The 26,813-nt window shown below is 38.0% G+C and overlaps 1 protein-coding gene and 1 non-coding gene across 2 annotated transcripts; one reads left to right on the forward strand and one right to left on the reverse strand.

Moving 5' to 3' along the window:
* Positions 1-2,898: 2,898 nt before the first annotated feature.
* On the reverse strand, positions 2,899-3,342 carry LOC145157235 (uncharacterized). The gene has a single exon (XM_079076303.1). The coding sequence runs from the start codon at positions 3,340-3,342 to the stop codon at positions 2,899-2,901; it is 444 nt and encodes a 147-aa protein (XP_078932429.1).
* Positions 3,343-4,559: 1,217 nt separating this feature from the next.
* Positions 4,560-4,666, forward strand: LOC145161944 (small nucleolar RNA R71). The gene has a single exon (XR_013738800.1). It is a non-coding gene; the product is annotated as a small nucleolar RNA R71 (small nucleolar RNA).
* Positions 4,667-26,813: the final 22,147 nt, after the last annotated feature.

Here is a 26,813-nt window from a genome sequence, read left to right on the forward strand (position 1 = left end):
AATGTGGGAAAGCATACGCCACATTGTATGGTAGTGAAAATGAACCATAATAATCTTCAGAATATTCCCCAAAAAGAATAGTGGTAAACCACACAATGAATATGGAAAAATATAACTCCTTTTTGTGAAAAATAGAAATTCACGACGTGAATGTACTAAAACTCACGAGGTGAACTCGTTGTGAAGCGGGTTCTGGAAGACCACCATATGCTGACTCACGAGGTGAACCTTAACAGATTCACGTCGTGAAAACTGAAATACCAGAAATACGATTCCTCCAACCTTTCTTTCAATTCTTGAATTCAACCCATATCTTAATGGATTAAGATTCTTCTATCTCTACTATTTTGGACTCTTCTCTCTAATTTTCTTCTCACTTGACTCACCCCACACTTAATTTAAAATATGGGTCTCGACTCTCGACTTTAAACACTCCCGGCTAAACACATACGCACTTATATATCGATATCCTTTTTAGGCGCTCCTAGAAATTTCAAACAAGATAAAAATAAACAGACACGATCAATCATCCTCCTCATCCTCGTTCGCTCCGCTCGTCCCGGTTCCATCGCCTCGTGGCATCCACAATTCTTCCCATGTAGGAATATAGGGGCATTGAGGTGGCATGGTGGGTGGTCTCGCCACATTCATGTGAGAGAACATGGCTTCCATCATTTGGATGTTATAAGACATCCCTCCACGTAAATTATCTAAATAAGAGCCCACCCGACTTTGGAACGGGTCGGTAGGCATGCCACCCTCGTATGGTTGGGATCTACTCATCTCCCCCCGGGCTCTCACGTTCCGTCTTCGAGGCCGTGGTTGTGGTTCGGGCTCTTCATTCGGTTGGTCCTCGCCCTCGTCATCGCTGTGCGGGATCCCATAATGCGTTCCATAATTGACCAACACCCGTATGGTCTCAAGATATCCCATAGAAAATTCGTTCCCTTGCATACACGTGAGTGTCCGTGTAACCGCGGGAACGAGCATGCCATACGACCTAGCTAAGCGGGTGACAAAATGGCCACCACAGATTGGGCTCCCGTGTCGGGAACGCACCGCATGTTCTGCCAAGTAACGAGCCAAGAAATATGGAAGATTGCAGCAAAACCCCGGTTGCAGAATAGACCACAAGAAAAACAGATTAATCTTGGTGACCTTGTCTCCATATTTTTTATGGTGGATGGAGAATGTGATCAATCTGTGAATCAACCGGTGAATGGGTGATTTGATGCTGCTTTCCGGCGACACACCAGAGTTGAAGGCACCTGAAGCGATATGGCTCCAGAATTCATATCTCGTCATTTCCCCAGAATAAGAACGAGTAGCATCCCGTAAGAACATAGAAAACTCGAGGGTCATGGTCTCGTGGGCCTCGTATAAACCCATCCTTCGTGAAAATTCCACCAAACTACACTCCCTATATTCCCCACCCAAACGAAAAACCAATGTTTGGGGATAGTTGGGGTCTTGGACATTTGCATGGAACACCACAGTAGAAAAGAATTCAACACATAATTCCTTGTAAACCCTTTCCTGGATGGCAAACATGTTACTCCATCCTTTGCATGTAAATGAATACCCATTTCCCATAAAAGTCTTGATAAGAAACCGGTTTAGTCTTTCAACTAATCCAACCTCCTGAAGCCTTTGCCAATTAACGGTCGGTGCAATCGCAAACTCGCGGTTGTATAACCATCCCAATCGAGTGTTGTATCGGGTGAGCACATCCCTAGATATGTTCGTCGGGAATGCATAAAACGGGTGCAAATTAGCAATCCCACCTTAGATGTCACTAGCCTCCCGTCTAGGTGCCATTTTTCTCGTGAGTTCGCGATTCTCAGCGAGGAACGATCTCAGAAGTCAGAAAATCGGGACTCAATCCTTGTTAGGGTTTACTCATTAACCATTTTCAAGCACAATTAAGTAACAAATGATGGATGAATATCACAGAATTGAGTCCAATTTCGATATTGATACATATGAGGAACCCTAACCCCTAAATCAACAAATTCATGAAAATAACTAAGAGAAATGCAAGAATAATTACCTTAAAGAGTAGATTACGTAAGCAAAAAGAGTAGATTATATTTGATTTTAGCCAAAATCGCATAGGGGACCAAGAGACTGTCTTCACTTCGTGAGGATAAGAAAGTGGGTGAGTCAAAAGGGATTCTGATTTGTTTAAACTGTGGTCCCGTGCTATTCAAGTCTCACGTCGTGAGTTTACTCGGACTCACGTCGTGAGTCCTGTTGGGCTATCTTTTGCTGGCCGTCTTAATTATCATTTCTTTTTATTTTACCACTTAACTTAGGAACCCCACATCCAAAAACTTTGCTACCACTTAATTTTAATGATTTAGATGATTGAATGTCTAAAAAAAATAAACAAAAAAAAAACATGAAGGAAAAGAAAATTCAAACCGAGCTCGGGTTGCCTCCCGAGAAGCGCTTCTTTTTTAAGGAGTCGTAAGCCGGACTCTGTGCTTCCTACGTTGAATCTTCTGAAGAGTTCATCACTAGCTGGACCTTTTGTTCCTTGAAACGCCTCTTGTAAGCTTGAACTCGTCTTTTGTATGCCTTTTTCGAATTCTCCTTCTTTGTCTTGACTTCACCTACATCGAGCTTGCGTTTAATCCCTTGAGTCTTTAATTTTTCTTCACTCTTAAGCTCCATACTATTTGTCTCTTCTTTCACCATTGGCCTTGTCACCTTTGAAGTAACCTCTTCTTCATCACTTGTCATCTCATCATCTTCCTTGCTCACCCAAGAAGGTGGACTCTTGTAAGCAATGACTTCAACTAAATATGGAACAGATGCTCTTGGTTTTGTTCTTTTGACTTGATGAATTGTCTTGATATCTTCTTCCATGAGCTTCTCTAATTCTTCAAGTTCATTTTATTCATCAATGTTGAAAACCTCTTCTTGAACATGATTCCTTTGAAAGCCATCTTCTATCCCAAAAATTTCTTTCTCATCACCAACCCTCAAGGTGAGCTTAGACTCGCGAATATCAACCAGAGCTCCAGCAGTGTTTAATAGCGGGCGACCAAGAATAATCGGTACATCGGGATCTTCTTTCATGTCCAATACCACAAAGTCTATTGGAAAAACGAATTTTCCAACTTTCACTAAAATATCTTCCACAATGCCCCGGGGTTGTGTCACCGAACGGTTTGCCATGTGAATAGTCATTCTTGTAGCCTTTAACTTCTGAATATTTAATTTCTGATAAAACGAATAAGGCATCAAGTTTATGCTAGCCCTAGAATCGGCTAAAGCATGAACCTTCATGTTGTTCCCAAACTCACACGGAAGAGTGAGGCGTCCAGGATCCCCCATCTTCTTAGGTATCTCTCCCAACGCAGTTTTTGAGCTTTGCTCACTTAGAATCACCTTAGAATTCTTCTTTAGTTGCTTGCGAGTGTCTATCAAGTCTTGTAGTAATTTTTGATACTCGAGAATTTTGGATAAGGACTCGACAAAGGGAGTATTAATCGGGATACCCTTCACGTGCTTAACAAACTCTATATGCTCTCTTTCCAGTGGACTAAGGGCAGCTCGGGAAGGAAACGGAAAAAGGCGGCTGATAAGCTGAAACAAGGACGGAGTTTTTCGGGTCAGGCATAGCCCACGACGTGAACTTTTCGGGCTCACGTCGTGAGTTCGATTTTTCAGCAACTTTATTATCTTCGAGCTTGGGTTTCTTTGGCTTTGGATCGGGTTGTTGTGTCTCTTCTTCCAAGGCTTCCAGGAACTCAGAGATGGCCTCTTCTTCAATATCTATGGCCATTACATGAGATTGGGTCTTCGTTTCAGGATTTTTCGGGGACAGCTTCTCACGAACCAAAGTGGTTAGTTGACCAAGTTGCACTTCAAGATTATTGATGGAAGCTTGTTGAGCTTTTATTAAAGCCTGTTGTTCTACCATCAATGCATGATGATTCTTTACCAAAGTTCTTTGTTCATTAATAGCAGAATCAGTAGCCTCATGTCTCTTTTCTGAAGCTTCCATAAACTTGATTAACATGGTCTCTAGATCGGGTTTCCTCTCAGCTGGTGGCTGCTCCTTTTTGTAGAAGCCTCGACTTGTCTGCCTATACTTCTCCTCTTTTTGCTTCTTATATTCTTCATATGGTAGCCACTCTTTCTTTGGTTTCCTGCAGTCTTCATCGTACTTGTCCCCACTCGAGTAGCACACTTGAGCTTTTTTGTTCCCAAACTCATCTAAATTGCAGTCCTTGGTCAAGTGTGGACCATTACACCTCTCGCAACCCACTCTTATGGCATGAATTGAGTGGTCCATTTATGTCAACCTCCGGTCCATATTATTTAGCATAGCCATCATGGCTGCTATTTCTTCAGTTTGGGCCCCTTCACCGCCTTTGATTCCTTCTTGCCTAGGGTTGTGGTACTCACGAGAGTGCTTTGCGAATTCTTCAATCGGCTCCTTGACCTCCCTTGGATTTTTCTTTGTCAAAGGTCCTTGAGAATCAAGGAGTTGTCTCGTCATAACGTTGACCCCATCATAGAAAATTGACATCTCTTGTTGGACATTAAGATCATGTTGAGGGCAATTTCTGAGCAAGCCTTTGTAATGCTCCCATGCTTCGTATAATGACTCCCCCGGCTGTTGTTCATAGTTGGCTATTGCCTTCTTGAGTTTAGCTATCTTGGATGGTGGGCAAAATTGGTCAAGAAATTGTTCACGCATTTGATCCCAAGTGGTGATCGTACCCGGTGGAAGTGATTTTAACCACTCTTTAGCAGCTCCCTTAAAAGTAATGGGAAGCATCCTAAGCAAGACGGTGTTTCTATTGACATTTGGGACATTGAAGTAATCTGCAATGTCATTGACTTCATCTAGATGCTTAAAAGCATCCTCATGATCTTTCCCATAAAATGGGATATCCTTCAGTGCAGTCAAGATGTGCCCCTTCAGCTCGAATGTGGCAGTGGCAGGTATTGCGGGTTGGACTAAACCGGGATCCACAGCTTCTCGGATCTGCTTCTTGTAAGCTCCCAAGGACATCTCTTCAATGTTTGCCATTTCGTTTTCCGGTTCGTTTTCGGGTTCACTCGTAAATAGTGCAAATTCTGAATCGGTTTCGTATTCTGATTCGTGTGGATCAGAAACTGGACCAAGTTCTTCAGCTTTTCCTTTGTCCTTTGTGGTTGAACTTGACTCTGCTTTCTTCTTTCCAAATTTTCTTGAAAAGGCGGATTTTAGTTCTTGCAAAGGCGTCTTCTTATCAGTCTTTTTGTGAAGTGCAGCTTCTGGATCTTCAATCGGTGGCACCAAAGGTGTGTTAGAGCCTCTGGTCATGAACTCCTGCAAACTAAACAAAATAAAAACGTAACACTGAACTAAAATAGAAAAATAAACTGAAAACTAAGGAAAACTAAGAATCACAACATTCACGTCGTGAGTGTATATAGCTCACGTCGTGAGTTCTGTGACAGAGAAAAAAAATCAAAATTTTTTCTACAATAATAAGCTAATAAACTAAGCTAATAACAAAAAATAACTAATTAACTTTTTGCAGGTTTTATCCCACAAAAAGGATCGATTAATCTAATGCAACTAAATAAACTAATAAACTAAGCCGTTCCCCGGCAACGGCGCCAAAAACTTGATGTGCACGGAAGTACCCACTAATTTTAATATTTATAACCTAACAAACTTAGACTAACTATGCACTTATAGGCAGTGTACCTAGTCAGATTACAGTATAGCTTAGGTAAGTCGGGTGTCGATCACAGGGAACGGTGTTATTAATTAATCTACTTACTACTAAATTAATCTAATTATTAACAAGCTAAAAGGGTTTGTATCTAATTTTGCAAGTTTAGATGAACTTAATTCTTTAACATAAACTCAATCAATAAACAAAATACTTCTGTTAGTTCGAATCCACTTTCACTCAATGGTTATACATTAGTCAAAACTATTACCGTTGGTTACCAATTTAAGAAGTATTAGCAATTTAGTTCTAAACCTACTAATTATTAATCAATTCATGTAATTCTATGTAGGGTCACACAATAGTTAACACAGAATCAATTATTAAATAAGATTGGAGCTATGAAGATTGATTAATCAAAACACAATTACAGTCATAATATGAGTTCTCTAACACAGCTTAATTCAATGATTCAATTACTTATCTAAGATTGGTTTGATCTTAGCTCTAATAAACTAGTGTTCACTTTGTTATTAGGTATTCGTATTCATGCAAATTTGTGTTCACTAACTACACAGAACAAGAATTTAAAGCAATTAAATCATTAACTAAACATGCTAGGTAAAATCAATCAACACAAGCATATAACCAACAAATAAAGTCAAATCTAATGCATTCAAACCATGAGTTCCAGCTTCATCTAGCTAACAGAAGCAACTAGATTTAGCTGGACATATTAACAGCTGAACAAACGAATTCTATAATCCAAAACATGTTAAAGTGTACCAAACTATGAACCAATTTATGAACTCTTTCTTCCTTGGTGTTAGAACCAGCTTCCAGATCTTTTTATCTTCTGAAATTCGTCTCCAGGAATCTCTCTAAGCCAGCCAAAAAGTCTCTTTAATTCGTAATGGAAGAGAGTTTATATAGTTTCTGGAAATTCACTTCTCACGTCGTGAGCATTCCAATTCTCACGTCGTGAGATCGAGATAACCTTGTTCGGCAAGGATTCCTTCACCTGCGTACATATCTTCTAGAATTTTTCCCTCACGTCGTGAGCCATAGATTGTTCACGTCGTGAGTACGTCTTTTTTGGGTGATTTTCTTGTCTTTCAAGCCTTCAACCTCCAAAGTTCCACTCTTTACCGCTTTTAGTCCATTTTCTTCAAAATGTCTTCTTTTTTGCTGCAAAATATAATTTAACCTTATAAGTACCATTATTCTATACAAATAACCAAAATATATATAAAAATGTACTTAAATATTGCCTAAAAATATGTATAAATATGGCAATATCAATATTCATAACACTTTCCATGTGTGTTATTCGAGGAATTTTACGGGAGAAGTTCCCGGTATAATTCCACTTTCGGAGTTAAGGATGGATGAAAATAAGAGGCTAATCGAAGAGCCTGAGGCAATTGTTGACTGTAAGATAAAGAAGTTACGATGCAAGATGATCGACTTGGTGCTTGTGCAATGGAGACATACAAATGGACCGAACCTCACCTGGGAAACAGAGAGTGACATGATGAGTCGCTATCCACATCTGTTTGCTGATGCATGATTCCGGGACGGAATCATCCTAAGGAGGAGAGAATTGTAACGCCCGTGTTTCTAGGCTAAGCATTATCATAACGATATAATGGTTAGGCTCAACAATTGTAACCTATTTTGAAGTAATGAAGAGAAATTATTTGAGTATTATGTGAATTGTGTGATTTTATGTGCATTATACTTGCTATTAATGACGTAATAAAATAATAATAAAAATAAGCGTCACAAAATAAAATAATAGATAGACGCAATATCTTTGAAGAAAGCTGAAGTAGTTGTAATAAGGATTTCTAGGATATAAGGAACGTTGAAATCCGACTTATAACGAAGAAGTTATGGCATGTTGAAGTTTTACGGCAAAACCGACACAACATCAGGAATCATAAAAAGTGAGTTTGTGATAAAATACTTTTTAGCCTTAGTGATATAAATGAAAGTCGTAGTATACGTTAAATCATGAACGTGCATAAAAAGAACGTCCAAATCTGACTTTGTATGAGGAAGTTATGATTTTTCTAAGATTTAACATAGCAGTGCACAGCCCGAAATCCAAATTTTAGATCAAACGATTTTTAGCCAACACAACCTAAACGAGAATCGAAGATCTCGTCAATAGGAGCTCAAATATATAAAGACAAACGAAAACGGACATCGGATGACAAAGTTATGAATTTTTAACAGACTTACCTGTCCAGAACTGTTAAAATATAACTTTAAAAATAAATTCAAAATTAGCCAATAGAGTCTAAACAAAAGTTGTAGAGTACATCGCCACCTATGCGTGGATATAAAGAACGTCGAAAATGGAGCTCGTATGCGAAAGTTACGGAATTTAGAAGTCGGGAATAGGCTATTGCGAAGAGGGTGACATGGCAAAAACCAGGCCCTTGCTTGTCCTCCACGGTCTTGCATGTGAAGCTGGCAGCTGCCCCCTCTTACGCACAACATACCCCGAGGAGTACGCCCAACGTAGTCTGAGGCCACCTGCTATAAATAGATGCGATGGAAGCCTCAATTCTTAATACCTTCACCCTTATTTCTCTCAACACTCCAAAACTATCCCTCCCCTTCTCTACTACTTCCTAAGTGCTAGAGGCGAGTCCCGGAGCACTAGAAGGCTCCGAGAAGAAGAGATTTCGGCTCGGAAGTTCTGCCCCCGCAAGTGAGTTATGCTTACCCTACTTTAAGTATAGCTTATGTTTAAGTTTATTATCATTATTATGAACTTATAAACAATATATATATATATATATATCAGTGCTGTAAAAATCGGCCTAGACGGCCGATTAATCGGCGCCTAGGCGCTTGGCGGTCCTCCGCTGAAGACGTTTATAGCTAATCGGCCTCTATAATCGGGTGTGGTCAAAGTCGGTCAAAGTCGGAGATAATCGGAGCTAGGCGGGTCTAGGCGCTCTAATCGGTCAACGCAAGTCAACGAAAATTAAAAACTTTTAGGGGCTAAATTGTGAAAGTGTAAAACTTGATGCCGGGGTTCATCCATTCCATTGCATTCAGTCTTTTTTTTTTGAAATTCTCGCATTCAGTCAAATGCGGCCATCTTCTTCTCCATTCACGATGTCGATAACATCTTCCTCGTCTATGAGGTTACTCGTTGCCGCAAGCACACCGATATCGACTTCCTTACCTTCTGAAGCTTCTCACAACAATCTCGTTCTGAACCTTCTCGACTCCGACGTCTGATCTTCCTCCGACGCCTTATGTTCCTCCTCCGACGCCGTCTGATCTCCGAAATCCGGTCGTCGTCATCTACAAAGGTTAGTCTCGCTTCTTCTTCTTTTATTTACTGTCGAGATTAAACAAGAGAAATAAGGAGAAAGGGTTATTCATTGGTGTTTGGTTTATCATTATTTAGCATAGAAAGGGTTGATTGAGGAAAAAATGGTGTTTGGTTCAACAAGTGCTAGATGTATTCAGAAAACAAGTTTTTGAAACGGCTTGTGAAGTGGTATGAAGAGGAAACCCTGGAAGCGTTAAAATTGTATCAGAAGCACTTGGATGAAGGAAACTAACTGAATTTCTTTCTTCTTGTTCTTCTAAAAAGAAATGTGTTTTGAATTTTTAAATTGAAATTGGAAATTTTGATAACATGGTTGTACAGGTTCTGTAACGCCCGTAGATCCGGGTTAGTCAATTTAGAGATAATAGGGGTCGAAAATGACTTTTTGACAAAAGATTATAATCTTAACCAAGTTTTAGTATATGTCTCAAGGGTTCCGTACATATAAAGAACGCCCGTAGATCCGGGTTAGTCAATTTACGGCAAAACCGGCACGACACCGGGAAACGTAAATAGTGAATTTACGATAGAGGGCTTTTTAGCCTTAGCAATCTAAACAAAATTTGTAGAATATGTTAAACCGAGAGCGTCCATAAAAAGAACGCCCAAATCTGACTTCGTATGAGGAAGTTATGAATTTTCTAAGATTTGGCATAGAGTGCACGGCTTGAAACTCGAAATTTAGTTCGAGCGGTTTTTGGCTTACGCGACCTAAATGAGAGTTGAAGATCTCATTAATAGGAACTCAATGGTAAAAAGACAGACGAAAACGGAGTCCGTATGAAGGAGATACGAATTTTTCGCGGTCATTTAACAGTCTAATCTCCTCCTACTGTTAAATTTAAGATCGGTAGAGAATTAGCCCAATGGAGTCCAAATGAACGTTGTAGATCTTGTTTTTACCTACGCATGGATATAAAGAACGTCGAAAACGGAGCTCGTATGCGAAAGTTACGGGGTTTAGAAGTCGGCAGGGTGCTGTGCGAAATCGGGTGACGTGGGTGAATATGGGCCAAGGCTTTCTCCCCAAGAAAAGCCATCAGGTGATGACACATGGAACTGACTCGGCGAGTCAGTGACCCGACTCGGCGAGTCCATCAGGATTTGGCCCTATAAATAGAGGTGAGGGGTTCTCTCATTTCTCACACCTCTCATCTTCAACTTTCTCTCTCTACACTCTCTCTCTCTCTCTCTCTCTCTAAGGGTTCCTAACCCCCCCCCCCCAAGCCTAGGTAAACCCCCTAGCATCCGAAGGAAGCCCCGAGGCTCCCGAAGCCCCGAGAAAAGAGCCTTTCAGCTCAGAAACTCTGCTCCGGTGGAGCCCGGTTTTCTATAAAACCCGCTGTAAGTGAGCTACGCCTACGCTATTTTTAATATAGTTTTTATTTAATTATAGTAACATTATTAGGACCTTAAAATAAATATTTGGGCTATTATTATGAGTTATATAGAGTGTTGTTTAACGCTTATATAATAGTAATAATAGCTAGACTATTAATTAGTCGCGGTTAACGTTAGACTAAACCCTAGTGGTATTGATACTAGGTTTTGTCAAGGGAAAAATTGTTTTGAGATAACGAAGCGCTGTCCGAGTACCGAGTCACCACCCTAACAGGTGAGTGCATAGTTACCTTCATCTTACACATAGATATGAAGTACTTTATATAAATTACGTGCTATGTGTGCATATTATCTGAATACTTGTTGTCTATGTTGGATGAATGATTTTATACATGTTTTAAATGATTCAAACTGTATATTTATTTTATATCTACAAATATGTTGGGATAAAACATGGGTAGATGAAATAGTTGGTGTGTGATGAAATAAAATGATGAGAGATAAGTGATGATAGGAAGGTGATGATAATTAGGTGAGGATAGATAGGTGATGATGAATCGGTGATGTAGGATGAAAGATACCATAACCTTGTCCGACAATGTGGAGATGTAGTCATCTACCAGTTTATAGATGGCGACCACGGACTATTCTAGACAACCCCGTGGAAACACCAGCAGACTCATAACCTGTAGGTGATGAATTACGAGTTCAGGCGATGTTGTAACTACATATTCATGTGATGATACTCTAACCCTTACTATGAATTACGAGTTCAGGCGATGTTGTAACTACGTATTCATGCGATGATACTCCAACCCTTACTAAGCGCGTATTGAGGGGGTAATCCCTGAATCATTACTGTCTATGCGTTGTAGGCAATGATCCTTAGGAAAAGTCCTTAGGAACGAACCTATAAGGAAATGTGATGTAAAGAGATGAGAGGTAAATACGATATAGGAGATGACCCTTAAGATAATTCTCTAGGGAATATTAAATGAAGAAAATGGGGATGGCCAATCGGGTTAATTGTTTGACATGTATTATGTGAAGAAACAAATTAACTATATTATTGTGGGTTGAAAACCCTATGTACTCACCAGGTTTCCCAACCTGACCCACTCAAGCTTATTTGTATCACAGGTGTCGATACGAAGCCACTTTACACTAAGAGATTAAAAGAGATGTAGATCACTAGAGTAAATGAATGTAAGTTCTGTTTATGCTTATGTTTCTGTATTGACAATGACATCCCAAGGTTTTAAAAGGAATAAAAATACATTTCTTCGGAAAATCTTTGATAACACATTTATCATGTTTTTTTTTGGAACAAATTCCGCAACATTTTTAGTAAAAGAAGTACTCTGGTTTTTTATAAAGCATAAACAAAATCGGTCTTTTCTAGCCGTGAAAATGGGGATGTCACAGGTTCCATGATCCAAATGAAGTTGGGGCATCCATGGTTTTCTTGATTATGGTCATTGTGCTTTTTCTATTTTCAAATTAATGATTATACTTCTTATAGCATAAAAAGAATGTTGGAGTATATAAGATTAAATTGTGTTATAGATCCTAATCGTTGGACTTTATTAGCCAAGTTTTATGAATAAATTTTCTCTAAATATAAAGTACATAATCTGATAATGGAAAAATTTTCTCTTATTTTTAGAGAATTCAGGAATTTTCTTTCTAATGAATTTCAGTTCAACACAATTTTTAATAGTAATTATTGACTCATGGATTTTGTATGCAGATGTGGGTAATTGACATCTCGTTCTCAAAGAATGTGATATTAGATATAAGGGTTGATGATCAAGAGAAGGAGACCTGAGTTCAAGATGAAGGGACCTTTATTCGAGTTGAATATCAATTCCATTCTTTAAAGAATTCTATATCTTTTTAGATTCATTCCTCACAAATTAATTCTTCATTCTTACAAGAATATTTCACAATCTTTATTGTTCAATAACTTTATGTTTTTAGAATAATATATCACATTTTTAACCTTTTATGTTTATTTTGGATGATAATTTGTTGTGTTTTTTAAACTTGTTATTAAAGTTTTATGCTTATTTACTTATATTATTAGGATTAAAGTTAGATTTATTAATTAAATAATAAATTTCTTAATAATTAAGAGTCCCCGATTAATCACCGTCTAGCCGATTAATCCCTTGACGCAGTCCACCGCCAAGCTACCGTCGAGCGTCTTTTACAACCTTGATATATATATATATATATATATATATATATATATATATATATATATATATATATATATATATATATATATATATATATATATATATATTATAAAATATAATATGCAAAGTGTTACTATAATATCTTTTAACTACTCGCGGTACGGGGAATCTGGTTTGAAGGGTCGCGTAGGGTTGTTGGATTTGAGAAGTGCTATAATGCCAAACTGGTCTTGCCCTCTGGTGTTTCATGTTTGGCCCATGTCTGTACATAGTGGTTGAAAATATTGTTTAACACTTATAAAACAATATCGCTCGTAAATAGTCGCAATAAATATTAGACTAAAATCTAGCGGTAATGATACTAGGTTTCGTCAAAGGAAAATAGAATTGTTAGAAGCGAAGCGCTGCCCGAGTTTGGAATCATCACTTTAACAAGTGAGTGCATAGTTACTTTCATCATACACATAGATATGAAGTATTTATTATAAATTATGTGTTATGTGTGCACATTATCTGTGTACTAGATATTTATGCTGGATGAAGAAAATATACATGTTTTACTTGATTTAAATTGTATATGTATTCAATACCTATGATTATGATGGGTAAAGATGGGTAGATGATAGATGATGAAAGAGGAAATAAAATTGATGAGAGGTCTCGATGTTTAAGATGATCCAGTCATCTAGCGGAGTATAGATGACGACCACAGACAATTCTAGACAGGCTAGTGAAACGCTAGCAGACTCGCAACCTGTAGGTGTTTTTGAACTAAATGTTCACCAGGTGTCCTCCATCCCCCTCATGGTTGCCTTAATTGACATGTATTGTTGAGGAATCCCCTAAGCAGTGTTTTCATCCCGATGAAAATCCTTAGGCTAGGTCCCTTACTTTAGATGATTTAGGGATAGAAAGTGAGGATAACGGGAATGGGTAATCGGGTTATTTGATTTGATGAAATTAATAAACTTATTGAGGGTTGAAAACCCTATATGCTCACCAGGCTCCCAAGCCTGACCCACTCAGTTTCTTGTATAAAGGTAGTGGCAAGAGAGCATAGGAGTGATGATCTGATGAGAGATCAATGGATTATAGTCCACTAGAATAAATAGATGGTGTAACGCCCATGTTGTTTCTGTTTATGTTTTTGATCTGTATTGACTATGACATCCCGAGGTTTTTAATATAATGAAAATACATTTCTTCGGAAATGATTTGATAGATTCTTTATCATATTTTTGGGAACAAATTCTGCAACATATTTCTTCAAAAGTATAAGATTCTTTGTCATATTTTTGGGAACAAATTCCGCAACATATTTCTTCAAAAGTATACTCTGATTTTCAAAAAAAGCATAAACAAATCGGTTTTTTCCAGGCCATGAAAATGGGGATGTCACACATTTGAAGTTTGAGATTTTATGTGAAAATTGCCCCTCGTACGCTAGGCGTACATTTGGTACGCTTTGCGTACAGGCGCGCTTGGTGTCGGGAAACTTAACCACGTACGTTGGGCGTACGTCGTGTACACGGGGAGTACGACAGCTAAGACCAAACCCTAATTTTTAGGGCATGAGCCCTATTTAAACATCATTATAGCCTTTAGACACTTACCCTCATCAGCCTCCACTATTTATTACATCCCATTGAATCCCTAGTTTATCCTTTGAGTGTTCTTGAGATTTAAAGTGATTTTTGCGACATTTTGGTGTGTTTTCAAGAAGAATGAACTTGGAGCCCAAGAATTTGTTGATATTGAGCTTCTAGATCTAGAGTCTTCATCAACTTTGGGGGATTTTGAAGGTATAAAGTTCTTTCCTTGATGATTCATTTGGATAGTTAGATTTTAGGTCTTGTTTATGAGCTTTACTTGGTCCTATGGCTTCTCTTTGTGAGTTTGGACAACTCCAGGAGTTAGAGGTGTTAGATCTCTATCCCTTTTTGTTATAGAAGCATAAAAATGTCATCTTGATGGTTTTTATGAGTCCATGCAGGAATTTGAGTCCTTAATATGAGTCATGATGGACAAAAATGGATGTTGAGTTCCATTAAGACATGATAAGGGTTAAATTTGCCAACTTTATGTATTAGAACCCTATAATGGACAAGATCTGAAAGTTGGACCGAATGGTTGAAAGGATTAAGCACTAAATGACGTAAGTTGGTAAGTTTCCCAGTACGTTGTGTGTACTGGTGGTCGAAGTATGCCAAGCGTACACTATGTACGCAGTGCGTACGCCTCTTAGTGGGATTTTGGTTATCGGCTGGGCTTTGGACATTTGGGCCTTATTTAGGTGTGAGGACTTGGCTCGTTTAGAGTAAGTGGGCCTCATAATTTGTTGGTGGACCTTAAGTTGCGTGAGTTGGGTCTTAGGGTCCATTATTGTGTTGTTGGGTCAAATTTGGTTAGGCCCATTATGGGAAGGGTAAAATGGGCTTTTATCTTAGGGGGGTTTGGATTTGGGATTTAGGCCCACGATTATGGTTTATAACCTATTCCTGATTAGGGTGATTTGTTTGTGTTCAGTGTGGGATCTTCTGGTTCGGTAGCCGAGCATTTAGTTATTTATCAGCGGACTGAGGTGAGTTTTCTCTCACTGTATCAATGGGTCGAAGGCACCAAGGCCAGACCATTCTCTGTGATATAGGATGCTAGCTATATTTATGATATGTATAAGAAAGACCAGGATTTGGCCCCTGGAAACTGTATGAAAGACCAGGATATTGCACCTGGCATATGTATGTAAGACCAGGATCTTGCCCCTAACAACTGTATGGAAGACTGGGTTTGGCCCTCGGCAGGAAAATACTTGTAAGACTATGGTTTAGCCCATAGCACTAACTTATTTATGTTTGGTATGTGGTACTTTGGGGAAACTCACTAAGCTTTTGCTTATAGTTTATGTTTGTGGTTTCAGGTACTTCCGATTCTAAGGGGAAGGGCTCGGCGTGATGGCACGACATTTACTCCTCACTATTTTCTGCATTTATTGATATTGTACTCTGATGATTTGATATTATTATTATGTGATGGTTTTGGAGCAATGTGATGATTGTAACTCTTGTTTTAAAATGAAAATTTTTATCTTGGTTTTGGGTCGTTACAAATTGGTATTAGAGCCTTGATTTGAGGGATTTGGGCACACTTTCGGGTGTGTTAGTACTCAAACTAAAGAAATGATAATCTTTTCAAAAGAAAAAGAATTTGAATTTTTGAAAAATATTTTGTTAAGAAAAAGGGGAGTGCAATACGTGTAATCAGCCGAGCTCAAGTAAGTGTTTCCCAAGTTAGCCATACTTATGTATTGTGATTAGTATGCTTGATATGTGAACTGTATGCTAGATTATGGCTAAGGATACCTTCAGGAATCGTATGATAGGATTGCCTGATTTGTTTGATGCCTTATAGCTCAATAGAATTTTATGCCATGTATTACTTGGAATTGATATCAGCTCAGTTATTTGTTGTGTATGCTTTCAAAGTTGTATATGATTAGGATTGTATAGCCCTAGAATGATCAATTTAGCCTCATTTCATGTTCCTTATTTGATTAAGGACTTAGAGTAGAATCTTCATTTGACAGTCTATACGATCCTATTTTGTGTACAACTTGCATGCATAGGGCAACCAATGGTGTTGATTGAGGTTCTTGGGACTGCTAGTAGTGAAGGTTGGGAATTCCTAGAAGAGTCTAGGATGTGTATGTTGGGTAGCATAGGCTTGTTATTGGTTGTAGTGTGGTGCCTTATTGGAATCATAATTTACCTTGAGGAAGGTATAGGTAGGTGTGGAAGGTGGTATTAGGCTTGTACTACTAGAGCACAGGACCTGTACCCGATACAAGTGAGATATGGGGATTCTAAGGGTACCTGTGTGCAAGGTTGTAGAACTCGCTACTCGGTACCTGCTCGGCCGACTGGGGAGTAGCGAGTACTTGGGAGTACTCGGGGAGTACTCGGATTCGGTAATTCATGTAGAAATATTTTTTGGAAAATTATATATGTTAAAATCATAATTTGATTGAAATATATAACAAAATTAGATACATGTGAATACATAAAAACTGAAATACACACAATTGTCTCACTTCGTGAATAATTACTAAAAATTTAAGATATATATGTAGTAATAATCACATGTGTGTGTTAAATAATAAATCATTAAGTGTATTATACATATTAATCTTGAAATTCTTGATTTTTTTCTCTTTTTATGACAATTTTGACCCTTTGACCGAGTTTGACCGATTTTGACCGAGTTGGCCGAGTTTGACCGAGTAGGCCCGAGTAAGACCGAGTAATACTGAGTAGGCCCGAGTTAGTGAGATGTTGACCGATTTTTGACCGAGTTTGACCGATTTTTGACCGAGTTTGACTTAATCCGAGTTTTTTTGCCGAGTTCACATTACTCGCCTCGGTGGAGGGCCGATTCCGAGTAATCGGCCGAGTAGGTCGAGTTTTGCAACACTGCCTGTGTGTTGCGAGTTTGCCTCGAGTGTTTTATGATTGTTTATATGTTTTGTTTCAGTTTGAGGATGGTGGTCACTTGTTTGGGATCGGGAGGTACTGGTTTGGGCTCTAGATCGGGTTCAGGTTCTGGCTCAGGCTCAGAACCGATTGATGAGAGGTTGCGTGAGCTTATTGCAACTGAGGTTACTTGCGATATTCTTGACACTACTCCTGTGATCTTCGATACCATAAAGGAGGGGATTTTAGAGCTCTTGGAGGAGCGGCTCACGTCTTTTTGAGCCAAGATTGTTGCGGGGCAGATTGGGGTGCGAACTCCCTCATTTCAGGAGTTCAAGGTGTGTAGAGTTAGCCGTTTATAGATCACTGACATGGAGAATGCTCAACGTACGAGCTTTTTACTTGAGGGGGGCAAAGGTGGGATTCGCGTCCTACTTGCTGAGGGACAATGCTCGGGACCGGTGAGAGGAGGTTACCCGAGCGGTAGGGACGGCGAAAGTGGTTGTGATGACATGAGAGGACTTTGTTCAGAGGTTTATGAGGGAGTTTGCACCGGCTATCAAGGTGCAGCGGCTCTGATGTCTCTGATTTCATCAAGAACGAGTGCTTGTTTGATTTCTGATTTTTTACATGAATTGGAACCACTAGCATATTATGGTCATAACTTACACTTATGCACCTTAATTAAAAGAAATATGAGGATCCTTGATAGATATTTATTATGTCGATAATTTTTTGTCAAGATGAATATTCTCAAGATGATGATCGATCTAAGATAGGAAAAAGGTTAACTGTGATTGATCAAATGGAAGGAGGGAAAGTAAACATGAAGATGATATAAGAGAGTAAAAGGGTTAACAAAGTTTGTGGTTCTACATTTTTAAACTTCTGATTGAGTTTGTGTTTTTTTATAGAGAGTATGTGTAAGGTATATGTGTTTGATTTATATGTATCGATCTCCAGTTATGTGCTATTTTTTTTTAATTTTCAGTGTGTATCTATATGTGAAAAGTGTTTTTGGTCTGAGTTAGAGGAAAAAGATACGAGAAAGAAGACGATGAGAGAGAGAGAGATAGAGTATTTTATTTTTCTTTTTTCATTTCTTTTAATCATAAAACTATTTAAATCAATAAATAAAAACTGAAAAAAATAAAGGCAAAATCGTCGTTATAAAAAAGTTTAAAGCAAATTTGACCAAACTCGCAACAAAATGAAAAGTTTGGATCTCTGGTTCTAGTCAAATCTTTTTGGACCAAAATGGTAATTTTCAATATACCAGAGGGACCATTCTTGCAGTTTTGTCTTTATAATTAGGATGATCTTTATGAAATATAATGATTCATGTGTATAAGAATCAACTAATCAAGACAAATATTTTAAAATAATATTCTCAAAAGCCTAATGTATTACATTTTAAGCATGAAAAACACTTGTATCACCATACTCACCACAACACTCTATAAACAAATCGCATATATCCCACCCTCATATGTGAACCCTTTATTCTCTTTATGGATTTCATTTCTCTTTTCTTCTTTCCAAAAAAACCTAACCAATACTCACCATAACCACCACCTCGACCACTAATCTTGTCATTGTCATTATTATTACCATCACCATCACACAACCACTATCGCACCCTCTTAAAACTAGTTTTCTAAAATAACCCTAAACAAACTTAACACCGCCACAACCACCATCTTTATCACTACAACTGCTATCACAACATACTACCACCACTATCTAGATTGGAATTTTTTTTCTCTTTTCTTTTATGCAAAAAAACCTAACCAAGAGTCACCACAACCACTATCTACAATGAATGACAGTAGATTGGTTTATCACCATCTAAGTAGGAAATTGTTGAGATTTGTATCCCGATTCACATTTTGAGTGGTGGATTCTAATTCACCATTTGACCTTATAAACGCTCACCATATTTTAATTTTTAGAGTTTTTGGGCTTGACTTTATTGACAGTTTTTAGGTCAACTTACTAGTGTATGTATCCTTTGAATTCGTATAAACTATAACATGTAAGAAATTAGACCGTATCAATAAAATCTTTATCTCACATGTTTGTCGGTGGATGTATCTATAAACCACATAAATTGATTATGTTTTTATTTGCTTGTTGCATTATTTATTCTGCATCTAAAATCGGTTAGTAAGTCGTTGAAGTGTTAATATCAATGAATTGGGCTTAAATTCATTAGGATAAGAAGCAACATGGATGGGATACGCAGTGACGGAGCTTGAACATTTGAGTTGGGGGTCGAAAGTAAAATATGTATAAAAGTGAAGATCAAAGGGGGCCACAGTCAAATTTTTTAGTTTTAGGTCTAATATGTAAAAATTTTAAAAGTAAAGGGACTAGTTTAAAAATAAATAAATAAATAAATAAAAATAAAAAACTGGGGGGGCCACAACCCCCCCTCACCCTTATAAAGATCCGTCAACGGGGATACGTGCAAACTCAGCCCGTCAGCCGCTCGATAGGGTGTTTTATAGATACAATATAACATTATGTCATATATATACTTCAATATGGCAGAAGCAAAGAGGAAAAGGGAACAACAAAGGCATAATGCGAAAAGCTTTCCATATCAATCAATGAGACATAACAATTTCCATACTTGATATACAATCAATAAAGTTTCAGCACAAGTGGCACAGAAAATACTCAGGAATATCATTTTGCTAGAATATTCAGGCTTTTAGCCTTATCTTAGCATACTGCCGAAGCCAAAGTGATGCATATGTCATACACTTCATGGTCAACGGTACATACCAATACCCAAGTGATGCCTATGTCATACACTTCGTGGTCAGAGGCATAGCCTTGCTATAAAAATAGCAGAAATAATAACACGAGATGATAACATGGAAAAGCACATAGCACATATAACACATAACATACAATTGTTCATATATATTAAACTCACCTTGAAATAATCGGGGGTCAAAATAATAATTTGTGCAACATTTCGGCTCTAAATATGACTTTATTTGTTGAAAACCGGGAGATTTATTGAAAAACCAGGTCTTGCGAAGGTAGAGCTTCAAAATCGAAAAGATAAATTTTTCGGGCTTCTCGGCAACTTCGGGGCGTGTTTCGGGCTTTAAAAATGATACTGAGGCTTCGGGGGATGTCAAAATAATAAAAATATGGATTTAGGGGTGAAAAATGGCAAAAATCCCATTTTACCTGGGAGGGTTCGCAGCCCTCCTATTTATAGGGTGAGATCCGAAGGTCATCGGCCGAGAGGGGTGAGTCTGCGAGGGCAGGTGGCATCAGAAGGCTAAGGCACGCGGCGATGTCGGATGCGAGACGCGGCGATTGGACCACTGTTCGGACGAATCAGAAGGAGACGCGTCATCGGTTGGGTCTTCGGCTCGGACACGTGGCGCGATGACTCACCAAAATCTGCCTTATCCTTGCGAGGTTTCTCGGAAATTGTGCCCCGAACTTCTAAAATCCATAACTTTCGCATACGGGCTCCGTTTTTGACGTTCTTTATATGCACGCGTAGGGAAAATTATGCTCTACAACTTTCGTTTAGACTTTATCCGCTAATTTTGACTTTATTTTTAATATTATTATTTTTAACAGACCGGGACTGGTAATCCGTTAAAAATTCATAACTTCTTCATCTGACATCCGTTTTCGTCAGACTTTTTACCGTTGTACTACTATTGACGAGACCTTCAATTCTCGTTTAAGTTGTGTCGGCTAAAAATCATTCGATCTAAAATTTGAGTTTTTAGTTGTCTACTGCTAAGCTGAAACTTAGAAAAATCATAACTTCCTCGTACGAAGTCAGATTTTGGCGTTCTTTTTATCAAAATTCTCGGTTTAACAAATACTACGACTTTCATTTAGATCACTAAGACTAAAAAGTAGTTTATCAAAAACTCACTTTTTACGTCATTTGGCGCCGTGCCGGTTTTGTCGCGGATCTTCGATTGGTCATAACTTCTTCGTTATAACTCGGATTTCGATAAGGCTTTCGCCTAAATGTTTCTAACGAGTTTATCTACAACTTTCAATAATAAAATTTTACTTATTTCAAATTTTATATTTTCGCTAAATTTCACTATTTGGCTTTTAATTGGAATCTCATAAGACTTCCAATATTTTATGAGTGATTCTAAATATAGTTTTACTTCATTTCTAGTAAAAACTATCTGTTAGAACTCAACACTCAATTTCACATAATATTTCATAATATTATTAACTTTTCAAATTACATAACACGATTTCAAAACGTGTATGTTACATTTTAATACTAATTTACAATTTGGTCCCTTAACTTCCCAACTTGTTCATAATATACCTAAGTTCTTAATTCTACTAAATCGTACTTTTTGAAATTACAAATTTCCCCCTCAAGTTTTGTAAATTTTCATTTAGGTTGTTTTAATTAAGTTAATTTACATTATAGTTTCCCTTTATGACATTTAACCTCATTATATTAATTTAAATGTCAAATATACCCCTATCATACATTTCCATCGGTTAAATTTAATGTCACATTTAATAATTTATGAAAACCAAGACCACGGTTACACATTATGTGTTACTCTCACTCTCTATGTTAGAGGTAGGAGTTGGTTATTTAAATTTAATTACAATCGTTAAGAACATGATGTCTAAGTAGTTCCCCTTTTAGATTGAACCGACTATGACGATTAGCGGTCACATGAAAATTAGAAACATCTGAATCCACAAATTGTTGGCCCATCAATCATAACAATAGTAATAAAATAGGAACCGCAAGCAAACTAGTGTTGCATTAAAATAGAATCTTACCATGCAACCCAAGACAACAAAGAACTTAAATGTAACGCCCGTAGATCCATGCTAGTCAATTTAGAGATAATAGGGGTCGAAAACGACTTTTCGACAAAATATTATTTAGAATAAATAATCTTAACCAAGTTGTAGAATATGTCTCAATGGTTCCGTACATATAAAGAACGCCGAAATCCGAGTTATAACGAAGAAGTTATGGCTCGTTGAAGTTTTTCGGCAAAACCGGCACGGCACCGGGAGACGTAAATAGTGAATTTATGATAGAGGAGTTTTTAGCGTTAGTAATCTAAACAAAAGTTGTAGTATACGTTAAACTGAGAACATACAAAAAAAGAACGCCCAAATTTGACTTCATATGAGGAAGTTATGAATTTTCTAAGATTTGGCATAGCAGTGCACAGCCCGAAACTCGAATTTTAGTTCGAACGGTTTTTGGCCTATGCAACCTAAATGAGAGTTGAATATCTCATTAATAGGAACTTAACGATAAAAAGACAGACGAAAACGGAGTCCGTATGAAGGAGTTACGAATTCTTCGCGGTCATTTAACAGTCTAATCTCCTCCTACTGTTAAATTTAAGATCGGTCAAGAATAAGCCGACGGAGTCTAAATGAAAGTTGTAGATCTTGTTTATGCCTACGCGTGGATATAAAGAACGTCGAAAACGGAGCTGGTATGAGAAAGTTACGGGGTTTAGAAGTCGGCAGGGTGTTGTGCGAAATCGGGTGACGTGGCTGAATATGGGCCAAGGCTTTCTCCCCAAGGCAAGCCACCAGGTGGTGACACCTGGCCATGGACTCAATGAGTAGGACCTCCTACTCGACGAGTAGAGCAGGATTCCAGCCTATAAATAGAGGTACCGGGTTCCCTCATTCTTCACACCATCCCAACTTCACTTTCTCTCTCTATACTCTCTCTCTCTCTCTAGCCTCCCTTAAGCCCCCTAAAGTCTAGCTAAACCCCCGTAGCACCCGAAGGAAGCCCCGAGGCTCCCAAATCCCCGAGAAAAGAGCCTTTTAGCTCGGGAACGCTGCTCCAGCGAAGCCTAGTTTTCGAGAAAACCCGCTGTAAGTGAGTTACGCCTAACTTATCTTTAGTATAGCTTATGTTTCAATATAGTAATGTTATTAGGAACTTATAATAATTATTTGGGCTATTATTATGAGTTGTATAAGTGTCGTTATAATATCTTTTTAACCATTCGCGGTATGGGGAATCTGGTTTGGAGGGCCGCTTGGGTTGCTGGATTCAGAAGTGTTATATGCCAAAATGATCCTGCCATTCGGTGTTTCATGTCTGGCCCCTGTCTGTACATAGTGGGTGAAGAGTATTGTTTAACGCTTATATAATAGTAATAATAGCAAGACTATTAATTAGTCTCGTCAAAAATTAGACTAAACTTTAGCGATAATAATGTTAGGTTTCGTCGAAGGAAAATAGAATCGTTAAAAGCGAAGCGCTGCCCGAGTTTGGAGTCATCACTTTAACAAGTGAGTGTATAGTTACTTTCATCTTACACATAGATATGAATTATTTTGTATAAACTACATGCTATGTGTGCATATTATCTGTATACTTGCTATCTATGCTGGATGAACGATTTTATACAAGTTTTATATGATTTAAACTGTATATGTATTTATATCTACATAATATGTTGGGTAAAACATGGGTAGATGAAATATTAGTTGGATGATGAGTTGAGAGGTGATATAGACCATGAGGTAAGGGTGAGAGGTGGACGATGTGAGAAGCCTTTACCCAAATGTTGGCCCCGTCATCTAGCAGAGTATAAATGACAACCACGGACTATTCTAGACAGTCCAGTGGAACACTAGCAGGCTCGCAACCTGTAGGTGTTGTGAACGATGTGTTCACCGGTGTACTCGAAAAACCCATTGACATGTATTGCGACTGAACTCTCGAAAACGATATTGTCAATAAATGAGATAAACCTCGTCGACTATGGAGTTAGCGCCTGTTGAGTAAACCCCGGCGACTATGGAGTTAGCGTCTGTTGAGCAAACCTTGGTAACTATGGATTTAGTGCCCGTTGAGAAAACCCTGGCAACGATGGATTTCGTGCCGATTCCTTAGGAATAAATGAACGAGGAATAGCTGATTCTTAGGGTAGATCCTTAAGAGTAAAGAATATAATAGGGATGGGTAATTGGGTTGATTGTTTGATGTTTAAACATAATAACTATATTATTGTGGGTTGAAAACCCTATGTACTCACCAGGTTTCCCAACCTGACCCACTCAGTTTATTTGTATCATAGGTGTCGATATGAAGTTACATTACACTGAGAGATTAAGGAGATATAAATCACTAGTGATAATGAATGTAAGTTCTGTTTATGCTTATGTTTCTGTATTTACGATGACATCCCAATGTTTTAAAATGAATAAAATACATTTCTTCGGAAATGCTTTGATAACGTATTTATCATGTTTTTCTGGGAACAAATTCCGCAACATTTTTATTAAAAAGGAACTCTGATTTTTATAAAGCATAAATAAAATCGGTCTTTTCTGGCCGAGAAAATGGGGATGTCACATTAAACCGGTCAAGTTCTTGTTTCTTGGTACAGGTAACTCTAGTGGGATTAGTTTTTTAAATATTAAATAGTAAAACCGAAGGGTGACAACTTTGTTTGTGGAGTCGATAATGAACTCATTTTCAGCTGAAGATAATCTCTATATGTGGTGGTATAGATATCTAATCCTTGATCACTAAATATGTAGATAGACCAAATAAAAACACTCTAGAAAGTGTATCTGAGATGTGAGATGTATGGATCGTTAACCCCATACACTTACGTCTATCCAGCCCACTTATATCCAATCTATTAATTAAGAATAAATACATCTGAAATATATTTTTCGTCGATATGTAATGATTTTTTACATTTATATCATCCAATATTGTATAAAAATAAAGGTATTTTGTAACACCCCATTCCTGGTACGCATTTTTAGTCATTAAATATTTATTTTGTACGAGCTACTCGACGAGTTGGTAGCCCTAACTCGTCGAGTAGATGCCAGAGTGGACGCGGGTTTTAATGGAGTTACTCGACGAGTCGAATCTCTGCCTCGGTGAGTAGGCCAAGCTGGATGAAACCCTAATCTTTAGGGTTTGCACCCTATTTAAGCAACACATCGGGCCTCCATCCCAGCCTCCACTACCTCCAAAGCACTAACGCCGAGACCCTAATCCTCCATAAGTGATTTTGAGCTATTCTTGCCATTTTGAGTGTTATTTTGTGCCTTTTGAAGCTTGTGGTAGAAGTAGAAGATAGAAGACTCAAGAGAAAAGGAGTAGATCCAGGAACTACACTCCATTTGCTACCATTTCTGGTAATCAAGTTTCCAACTTGATCATTCTTCTCTTAGATCTATTTGTTTCCATATTATGAAGGTTTTGGCTCAAAAACCTTGGTCCTTGGAGTTGGGACGTCCCAAGTGGTTCATATCTCAGATCTAGGCTCTAGGGAGGATTCCATGGTGTCACACCCCGCTAAAGCGGAAACACAATGCATTGTAGTACAAAGGGTCTCATAGCAAAAATTAAAAGACAACACCAACCATAGTATTAAAAATCATTACAAATTTACAATGAGTTTGAACAAATTTTTAAAAGAAATTACAATGTATTTAAAAGTCAACACATGCAAATGCTCCTACAAGTGTTGTGTCTCTACGTGCCTCTTACTAGATGATTCCTGAAAAAGCATGTAAAACGAGCGTCAACTATAAAAATAGTTGGTGAGTACTCACAGGTTTGTAACATAATATAGTTTGAAGTCATGATAATCAGAATGATGATAACAGTTTCCATTAACAAATGTTCATTGCTAAAATAAGTAAATAAGTTTTCATGAATAGAAGTTCGTTGCTAAAGCGAGTAATAAAGTTTCCATAAATAGAAATAGATTGCAAAAATGAGTAAATAAGTTTGCATAAACAAAGTTCGTTGTCATCATGAGAGATAAAGTATGTTGCCCAAATGAGATGCAACGTTCATATTCTCATGGGAAATAAAGTTTGTTACTAAAACGAGTAAACAAGTTTCATTGCTATAATGAGCAACCAAGTTCGTTGCTACAAGGAGCAAACAAGTTCGTTGCTACAAGTAGCAAACAAGTTCGTTGCTAAGACAAGTAAATAGGTATCCAATAATAAAAGTTTGTTGCTATAATAAGAAACAAAGTTTATTGCTATAATGAGAAACAAAGTTCATTGCTATAATTAATAAACGAGTTTGTATGTATACGAGCAAACAATGAGTTCACAACCAAGCCTATGACTGATGCCCTATCAAGATCTATGCTTATCGTTCATAGATTAATATGGTATCATGCACTCAAGCAATCGGGCGAGTGAGGAATTATCAATTCCTAATAGCGCTATCCATAATGAACATTGGCTTAAAGAGTTAATGGTTAGAATAAAGTGTAAGGGAAGGGACTTAAGACGATAAGGCCTCATGTTTCAAGTTTCATAATGTAACGCCCCATTTCTGGTATGTGATTTAATTAAAGTAATTTTCATTTCTTAAGGGGTACTCGACGAGTCAGTAGCCTGACTCGTCGAGTAGAGACGGGTTTTGCACGCGATTTAAGTTGGCGACTCGACGAGTCCATATTCCCGGACTCGGCGAGTTTGCCAGTCTGGATGAAACCCTAATTTCAAGGGTTTGCACCCTATTTAAACATCTTATGTGCCTCATGACCAGCCTCCCTCACCCACAAAGAGTCCCATACGAAACCCTAACCGTTCTTAAGCATTTTTGGAGCATTTTCTCACTTGTGAAGGTTTTAGTGCATCTTGGGGATTTGGGGAAAGAAGAGAGAAGAAAAGTATTCAAGGGGAGCAAGTAAATCCGGACTTCTGGTTGCATTTCAGTCCTCTTTGAGGTATCAAGCTCGAATCTTTGCTTATT

This window comes from Lactuca virosa, chromosome 2 (assembly GCF_052849685.1).
Source record: "Lactuca virosa cultivar CGN04683 chromosome 2, Lactuca_virosa_CGN04683_v6, whole genome shotgun sequence".
NCBI lineage: Eukaryota > Viridiplantae > Streptophyta > Magnoliopsida > Asterales > Asteraceae > Lactuca > Lactuca virosa.